General features: G+C 53.3%; 1 protein-coding gene across 4 annotated transcripts in view; it reads left to right on the forward strand.

The window, feature by feature from the left end:
• The window catches only part of Atp8b3 (ATPase phospholipid transporting 8B3), a 21444-nt gene continuing 12024 nt past the window's right edge, over positions 1–9420 (forward strand). For 2 of the 4 annotated variants that reach the window (XM_031349895.1, XM_031349899.1), the window contains exons 1-10: positions 1–275; positions 2395–2450; positions 2857–2948; positions 3975–4088; positions 4860–4958; positions 5182–5243; positions 5966–6038; positions 6117–6187; positions 6982–7064; positions 8921–9079. In XM_031349895.1, the coding sequence (XP_031205755.1) occupies positions 2405–2450; positions 2857–2948; positions 3975–4088; positions 4860–4958; positions 5182–5243; positions 5966–6038; positions 6117–6187; positions 6982–7064; positions 8921–9079 (799 nt within the window). In that variant the 5' untranslated portion in view covers positions 1–275; positions 2395–2404. Of the gene's footprint in view, positions 276–2370; positions 2451–2856; positions 2949–3974; positions 4089–4859; positions 4959–5181; positions 5244–5965; positions 6039–6116; positions 6188–6981; positions 7065–8920; positions 9080–9420 lie in introns of all 4 variants that reach the window. The other 2 variants (XM_031349896.1, XM_031349897.1) reach the window with 2 other exon arrangements.

Genomic DNA, 9420 nt, shown 5'->3' on the forward strand with positions numbered 1-9420 from the left:
CCCACAACGCCAGGCTCTCTGTGCCATTCAACTAGGTCCCACCTTCTCCAGGCCCCGCCCCTGTCGCCTGGTCCTACCCTTCTCCCCACCCTTAAGCAGCAGGTCTTGAGGCTCTGGTGGGCCCCGCCCCCTTCGCAATGCCCCGCCCCACGAGCCCGCGCCGCCCGTTTCAGACCCGTTGGCACCAGGCTAACAGCTCCACAACATCGGCGGCCCTGGACGCCGCTGGCGGCCCGCCCTAGGCAGCCAGGCCCCACCAAGCCCGGCCCTCGCAGGTGAGCACCGATGCTCACGAGCTGTGCATCCCTGAGCGCCACTGTGACCTCTCTGGGCTCTGGGGGTCTCGGGCCTGGGGTGCCAGCACAGGAGGCAGAAGATGGTGCCCCCTTGAGGTTCATAAAACCCAGACACCGAGATGGGGCTTACCGATAGGACAGATTGGTGACCACTAGAGTTCACTGGGGCTGTGCGTCATGGCCGCTGGGGGATACTGCTAACCGGGTGCCTGGTGAGTGGGCAGGAACACTTTGGAAAACGTCGGAAGACTGCAGTAGCAGTTCTCAACCTGGGGGTCGAATGACCCTTTCACAGGGACCACCTAAGACCACCTGAAAAAACAGATATTTGCATTATGCTTCACAACAGTAGCAAAATTACAGTTATGAAATATCAACAAAACCAATCTTGTGGTTGGGGTCCCTGCAATGTGAGGAACTGTATCAAAGGGTCACAGCATTAGGAAGGTTGAGAATCACTGGATTAGAGTGTTCCCTAGAATCAAGATCTCTTCTTCACCCTGCCCTCGCACACCCTCTCTAGCCTCAGTTTTCCTCACAGGATAATCGGGTAGAGGCCCAAGACCCAGAGCTGGCGCTGAGCGGGGAGGAGGCGGGCCCCAAGATACCCTGGGGAAACACATGACTCAGACACCAACAATCCTTGTCCTGGGGGAGACATGGGTTCAGCAAACATTAAGACAGTGAAAGATCTAGAAGAGAGGTGACCAGAGGCGAGATGGGGGACACCCCAGCTGCTCAGGAAGCACCCAGGAGGCGTGTGATTCCCACAGGCCGGTCTGGGAAGTACAGAGTGAAATTTGGAGGGTGAGGAAGGCATCCATCGGGCAGGGCAGCATATGGGCAAGCTGGGGATCTATGGGGTGAGTGCACGGGTGACAGTTGGAGATCTGCCAGGGGAGAGGGCAAAGAGGACCTCCAGGAGGCTGGAGCAGGAGAATCATGGGTTCAAGAGCAGCACAGTGAGACCCTGACACTAAACTTAGCAGTCCCAAGACCAGACTGTTTTGTTTGTTTTTGTTTCTGTCTTTTTTTTTTTTTTTTTTTTTTTTTTTTTTTTTTTTTTATTGAGACAGGCTTTTGCTATGTAGGCCAGAGTGGCCTTGAACTCACAGCAATCGACTGACAAGGTGTACCAAGTGCAGGGATTAAAGGCATGTGCCAACACACCAGATCTATTTTAACGTGGCTCCATGCTTGTCTTATACACAAGCCGTGAGCTGTCACATATACAACCCCTCAGCTCCACGGAGTCAGTCAGCAAACATGGACTGAGCATTGGTGGGGTGCTGGGTGGAGCAGGAGGGGCAGGGAGGAGACTGGAGGGGGCAGCCACAGCTCCCTCACTAGGGCTGGAGGCTACAGCATCTCAGAGGTGGTGTTCCTTGCCCAGGGTGACCAGCTATAGATAGGGGATGTAAAGCCCAGATAGCAGTTCTGAGGTAGATATGAGAAGGTGAGATATATATGGTAGGTAGATAGATCCTCTAAGCTATACCCCAGCCTTGATTTTTTATTTATTTTTGTGAATACCTAGGGCTATTTTTTTTTTTTTTGTTTCATTTTGGTTTTGGTTTTTGGTTTTTGGTTTTGGTTTTTTTGAGACAGGGTTTCTCTGTGTAGCCCTGGCTGTCCTGGAACTCACTCTGTAGACCAGGTTAGCCTCACTCGAACTCAGAAATCCACCTGCCTCTGCCTCCCAAGTGCTGGGATTAAAGGCATGCGCCACCACTACTTAGTCGGGCTATTTCTTTTTTTTTTTTTCCCATTTTATTGGATATTTTCTTTATTTACATTTCAAATGTTATCCCCTTTCCAGGTCTCCCTTCCAGAAACTCCCTATCCCATTTCCTCCTCCGCACTCCCACCTTATTTTATTCCAGGACAAGGTCTTGATGTTCACCCCAGACCAGGCTGGGACTTGAAGCCATACTCCTGCTTCAGCCTCCCTTGGGCTGGGACTCCCTTATTATTGGCTTTTGAGGCAGTGTTTTAGAGAGCAGACCTCAAGGTCCTCAGGGCAGTGACAGACACTGTCCAAAAGTTCTGAACAGACAGGGTGATTGTAACTTAGGGGTCTTTCTTCCTAACTCCACAGCCCCACCGGCATGGATGATGTTCATCTTGGGGAGGACCTCGAGGGTAAAGACACAGGTGCGGCTTCATGTCACCGGTATGGCAGGGTGGAGAGGGAGAAGTGGGATGACAGAGGGGTATCCCCCTCAGCCCTAGTAGAGACTAAAATGGGGTATGTCCTCAGTCTGTCCTGTGACGAGGAGTTCCTGGGACCCTGCTCTCTGAGTGGAAGTAGCTTGAGGGTACCGCACACTGAGCGTCCACCCGTCACGGCGCCTCCCACCCACCTCCTGGTGCTGGGACCAGTTGGGCTCAGCCACGTTTCCTTGTCCAGTCATGATGTTTACCAGCTTCCTGGCTTTACAAGGGCCTCTACTGTCCCTGGGGCCCTTGGGGGCCTATTAGCCCTCAGGCTCCAGGGCAACGCTCTGGCAATTGTCCCTGGTTGAGCTTCAGCGATCCAACCTCCCCTGTCTCCCCACAGAGTTCACATGGGAGGTGAAGGCCAATGACCGAGCCTACCACATGCAGTTCAAGAAGAAGGGCTTCCTATGCTGGAGGCAGAAGAAGTACAAGGTGAGCCGCCTGCTGCCCCTGCCTTGGCACAGCTGCTCCCTGGGGCACTTGCCCTGCGCCTGACCCCAGTTTGTGCGGGGCGGCGGTAGGGGTAGGGGATGAGGGAGCCACCCTGAGAGTTCTTGGAGTTATTTTTTGAAATGAGACCTCACTAGATAACTTAGGCGGCACTAAAACTCCATATCCTCTTGCCTCAACTTCCCCAGTGCTAGGATTAGCCACCTGTAGCACTAGGCTCAGTTTGGTTTTTTTTTTTTTTGTTTTTGCTTTTTAATAAATCTTTTTTTAAGATTTATTTTATTATTTATTATATGGAAGTACACCGTAGCTGTCTTCAGACACCCCAGAAGAGGGCATCAGATCTCCTTACGGGTAATTGTGAGCCACCATGTGGTTGTTGGGATTTGAACTCAGGACCTTCGGAAGAACAGTCAGTGCTCTTAACCACCGAGCCATCTTTCCAGCCCCAGGCTCAGTTTAATCATTTTTGCAGGGATAGGAATGGAACCAAAGGCCTCCTGAAGGCTGAGGGGAGGGGCTCCATTCTGACCACGCCCCCAGGCCCCTCACTCCTAGTCATGCCCCCAACACATATTTTACTAAAATTCAGGGTGACCAGAATCCTTCTGCCTTAGTCTTTTGAGTGCGGTGATGACACGCTTGTGTGATGTCTATTCTCACCAAGTCTCTTAACTTCGCCTCCTTCCCTGTGAGCTAACCCAGCGGCTGACAGTGCAGGACTCCCATCAGGCATACCCACAATCTCTTGCTGTCTTACTCAGCTCCATGACTTTGCACTAAGTAGAACCTCAATTAATGCCTGCTGGAGGCTTTGCATTCAGCTGGCGCTCCATCAAGCAGCAGGTGTTCAGTAAATGCTGGCTTGCTGGGCATTCAGTATTGGCTTGGTATGTGCTTATTGATGCTGACGACGCCTTACGGTGCCGGTGCCGTGGGCAGGGTCGGCTCGGGGACTCCTACACCGGGGCAGCATTGCATGCCGACTACTGATGGTTTTTGTTCTAGAGCAACGCCATCCACACTGCCAAATACAATGTCTTCTCCTTCCTGCCTCTGAACCTGTATGAGCAGTTCCGTCGAGTGTCCAATCTCTACTTCCTTTTCATCATCGTCCTGCAGGTGGGCGGGACTTAGGAGGTGGGCGGGGTTAGTGGACAGGTGGGGCAGGGCAGCTACCCTCCGCTGTGGGTGGGTGGGGTCTCCTGAGCACCCTGGTTGCTTCTCACTGAAGACTCGTGCTCTTGTCTCTGTGATGGGCTACCTAAAATCCTTCTCACCTCCCGCTCTTGTGTGCTAGCCGCCCAGTACCTGGCATGCAGGAAGGGCTTCATATGTGTCCAAAGCCAAAACATGAGAGAGGTTTTGTATTCTGCACTTCCATGAGTGCCTTTGTAAGGCACTCAGTCAATGCTGCCTTAAGTCTACATTCAGCGAGTGCTCAGTAAATGCTGGCTGCAGGATCGGGAACATGTAGCCATCTTAAGGGCTTTACAGGACTCCCTTGGCCCTGCCCACATGGCTGGGCTCTAGGGATTGGGAGTGAGCACCCTCCACTGGGCCAGTTCCTGGCACCTGGTTGATGCCCGGCCTGAGGGGTGTGCCTTACACTGGGGTGCCTCTGTCTGCATCTTGAGCAGTGTCTCAGGAGCACCCCACCAGCCCAGCACCTCATTTCTGCCCTGCCTTCACTCATCAAGCTACAAAACATGTACTGAGCCCCTGTTGTGTTCAGGGGAGTCAGCCAGCCTCCCCTCCCCTGGCCGCAGTCTGCAGAAGACTTAGCAGTGGCAGTCTGGAAAAGCCAGGGTTGTGGCCTGGGGGTGACAGTAAACAGGGGCCAGGTCTGAAAGAGGACGGGAAGGTGGAGCTTGTGACGTCTGGTCCCCACAGAGCATCCCTGAGATCTCCACACTGCCTTGGTTCACACTCTTTGCACCTCTGGTCTGCCTGTTTGTGATCCGGGCCGCCCGTGATCTTGTGGATGACATTGTGAGTGGTGGCTAGGGTGGCGTTGGCCAGGGTGCGGGAGGTTGGGACTATCCAGAGCACGCACAGGAAGCAGAGCATGAGCCCAGGCGGCTTCCCAGGCGGTGGGCTGGCCTCCACGATCCCTGTGGGCAGGACTCTCTGAGGGCAGGAAATGGGGCAGGGACCTGGCAGAGTGGGCATAGGGGACAGGACCACCTCTCTGATCTTCATTCTGTTGGTCCAGGGTCGACACAGGAGCGATAAGATCATCAACAACAGGCCTTGCCAGATCCTGAGGGGGAAGAGGTGAGGCTGGTGGTCAGCACAGGGATGGGGGTGAACATCTGGGGACGTCAGGAAGGCCACTGGCTGGGTAGCACGTTCTATACTATCCTAGTCTGCTTTCTGTTGCTGAGATAAACACCATGACCAAAAGCAACTCGGGAGAAAAGGGTTTATCTCAGATTACAGTTTACAGTCTACGATGAGAGAAGTCGGGGCAGGAACATAGCCCAAGATCACACGCCCAAGAGTGGCCCCGCCCACAGTGGGCAGGATCCTCCCACATCAATCACACATCGAGGAACTGCCCCATAGGCTTCTCCAGGCCAGTCTGATGAAATTGACTTCTCAGTTGAGAGTCCCTTCTCCCAGATGACACCCACATCAAGTTGACATGGAACTTAACCAGGTTGCACTCTAAGTACATCCCAGGCTGAGTCTGAGCCGAATCCAAGCCTGCGTTTATTAGGATCCTGCTGTCTATCTTGCGGGGGTTGGGTGGGGGTGGGGAGTCTGGGATGAGGACAAAGAGTCTGGGGACCTGACAGACAGCTCCGTGGAGTATAGACTTCAGCCCCTCAGGGAAGAAGGAAGAGGCACTCTGGGGAGCACTGCGGGTGACATGGACCCTCTGCTGAGCTGAGCCCTGCAAGATGAGGCACAGCAGGTCCAGGTGACTTCAGGTCAGTGGCAGGCAGGTCATGTGGGAGAGACGCTATGCCATGAAGTCGCATTCCTCCTTGTAGTTTCCTGTGGAAGAAATGGAAGAATCTATGTGTGGGGGACGTGGTGTGTCTCAGAAAAGACAGCATTGTCCCGGTGAGCCCACCTCCCAACCTGGAGCACCCCTGGGGGAGGGTCTTCCAGCAATCCTGACTCCTCCCTGCCCCACCCCAGGCTGACTTGCTCCTGCTGGCCAGCACAGAGCCCAGTAGCCTGTGCTACGTGGAGACTGCAGACATCGACGGGTAAGAAGCCATGTCATCACTGGGAGCTCAGGCTAGAGAGACAGCCAGATAGTCCAGCCAACCCTTCAAGGCTCTCGTGTGTCTGTACCCAGGCAGAAGGCCAAGGCCCAGCCTTGACCCTTTGGCAGATGTGCTCAGACAAGACCCTCTGGCTCTCTGGGACTTGACCCTCTGTTGGCACAGGTGCTCAGCTAAGGTAGTCAAGGGCCTGGAGGAAGCACAGCTTCTCACCTCAGGGTGTCATCCACAGTCACATTTGTTTGTTTGTTTGCTTGTTTTGTTTTGTTTTTAAGATTTATTTTTTATTTTATGTGTCTGAGTACACTGTAGCTGTACAGATGGCCGTGAGCTATCATGTGTGTGGCTGCTGTTGATCTCAGGATCTCTGCCAGCCCACTCACTCTGGCCCCACTAGCTCTAGCCCTGCTCGCTCTGGCCCCGCTCACTCTGGCATAATTTACTGTAGTTGTCTTCAGACGCACCAGAAGAGGACATCTGATCTCATTATGGGTGGTTGTGAGCCACCATATGGTTGCTGGGATCCGAACTCAGGACCTTCAGAAGAGCAGTCAGTGCTCTTACCTGCTGAGCCATCTCGCCAGTTTTTTCAAGACAGGGTTTCTCTGTATAACCCTGGCCGTCCTGGAACTCACTCTGTAGAACAAACTGGCCTCGAACTCAGAAATCTGCCTGCCCCTGCCTCCCTAGTGCTGGGATTAAAGCCATGCGCCACCACCGCCCGGCCTACAGCCACATTTTTGTGGCTTTTCATGCCATGACCCTCTTGTTCTCAGGGAGACCAACTTGAAATTCAGGCAGGCTCCGACGGTCACGCACCATGAACTTACCAGCCCAAAGAAGATGTCTTCCTTCCAGGGTAAGGGGATGGAGGTGGCCTTGTGTGTGCCTCTCCACACCACGTTTGCTGGGCCAAGATGCATCTGGCCAAGATGTACAGGGCAGGGCCTGTACATCTCAGTGTACATTCTGAGACTTTGCCAGCCTATAGCATTTGAGTATCTTTTACCATGTGCCACCCATGGAAAGGGATCTGTGCCCCACGCCCAGCACAGTGCAGTTCCTTTTCTATCACAGAAAGGCTCACATGCTGTGTTGTCACTGTGTGCTGTGGTCTGGTAAGCAGACACAGGCAGAGGCGATGATACACTCTCCATCAGTCCCGTAGACATGGGTGCATTGTTTCAAACTGCGGCCCACCGGCTCTCACACCCAGCTCTGCTTCTCAAATCCTCCCTAGACTACAAGAATTCTAGCACTCAGGAGGCTGAGGCAGGAGGATCACAGATTTGAGGGCTGGAGAGATGTAACTCTGGCTCCAAAGAATCCAGTGCCTCTGGGCTCCACAGGCTCTAGTATACATGTGAACACACCTGTACAAGACATGTCATTAACATTTCACAACTCTTTTAAAAAATCAACAAAATGGCTGGACCCATCTTTAGGCCAGCACTCAGAAAACAGAGGCAGACAGAACTCTGTGAGTCCAAGGCCAATCTGGATTACAGAGTTAGTCCAGGACAGTCATGGCTACATGGAGAAACCATGTCTCAGAAAATCAAAAAAAGTAAAAAAATATTCAACAAAATATAGACAAGATAAATCTGAGGACAGTTGACTCTGGTGGAAAGCAGCCAGCTGTGATCCTTTGCTGTCCTAGTGGTCACATGTGACCCATGACAGGAGGTCAGGCATGCAGAAAAGGCAGGGACTCTGAGCTCAGCACTTTTCCTGGAACCCAGATGCCCCAGGATTTTCAGCATGGACAATCTCTTGGGGTCTTGTCTTGTTAGCCACCCAGCCTCCTGTCCTTCTGAGGAGGAGACCCACGGGCCAGAGAGCTGATGGAAGGCCAGGGCTGGCCAGAGCTGGCCTGTGTGGCCCTCACATGCATTCTGCTCTGGCACCTCCTTCCTGCCTGATGCACTAAATGAGCACGCACTATGTGCCAGGCGTGAGGCCAGGCTGTGGGGTCATTGTCCGGTGGGGTATAGGAGGCCCAGAGAAGGCCAGGGGAAGTCGGAATGTTAAGCATACATGGAAAGGATGCCATATCTGTTCTCCACTCATGCCCACCATCTATTGACTTTTGTCCTGTGTGGCCACAAAACACACTGGATCCTACTCCAGGCCCTTATGGTAATGTTTTCCTCAATGTATAGAGCCCATCTTTATGTTCTTCACACAGTTTCGATGCTGGCCCTGCTTGTTCCTCAAGGAGCTTACTGTATGTCAGAATCCATTTTCACCGTACTGTGGCATGCTTACATTCTCCTAAAATAAACTGCTCAGCATCAGACTTTAGAAATTTCAACCGACACTGGCCACTGAGTTGCATAGAGCAGAACTGCGTTCCTGCCTCCTGCAGATTCTCTCTCTGCAGGCCAGTGAAGGTCACAGGCGTGTCCCTGGAGGAGAGGCTCACAGGCACTGATGTCATTGGAGGCATGAACAACATTCCAGCAACCTCCACCCAAGATGCAACCACAAGAGAGAGGCTAGGGAGGGATGGATGGTGATTGAATTACGAGGACAGTTATGGGAAAGCCCGAGGCCATGGCGGGCTGACTTGGGAGCCTTTCAGAGGGAGCTGAGAGATGGTGCTGGGCCTGATAGGGTGGCCTGAGTTGTGGCCATAGGAATGTGGCAGGGAGATGCATGCCCACGACCAGTGCCAAGTCTGTAATATGGCTGCTGCTCACTGGGTCCCCACAGGTACAGTGACTTGCGAGGAACCCAACAGCCGGATGCATCATTTCGTGGGGAGCCTGGAGTGGAACAGCAGGAAGTACCCGTTGGACATCGGGAACCTCCTCCTGCGTGGCTGCAAGATCCGCAACACAGACACCTGCTATGGCCTGGTCATCTACGCTGGTACAGCACACTGGGCATCTGGGTTGGGGAACTGAGGTAGAACCCTGAAGTTGGTGCCACGAGTGTATCATATGTAGTGTGTGATATCGGCCCTGGGTGCTGTCAGATGGGCTAGTTGTCAGCACTCTGGTTATCGTTGAAAAAATGGAATGTTGAATAGGGTAGGAGGGGTAGGCAGACAGACGTGAGGGACTGGATTGGGAGATGGATAGGCAGGTGCGTGGATGGATGGATGGATGGATGGGTGGGTAGATGAGTGGGTGGATGGGTGGATGGATGGATGGGTGGATGGATGGATGGGTGGGTGAGTGGGTGGATGGATGGATGGGTGGATGGATGGA

This window comes from Mastomys coucha, unplaced genomic scaffold (genome assembly GCF_008632895.1).
Source record: "Mastomys coucha isolate ucsf_1 unplaced genomic scaffold, UCSF_Mcou_1 pScaffold4, whole genome shotgun sequence".
Lineage (NCBI taxonomy): Eukaryota > Metazoa > Chordata > Mammalia > Rodentia > Muridae > Mastomys > Mastomys coucha.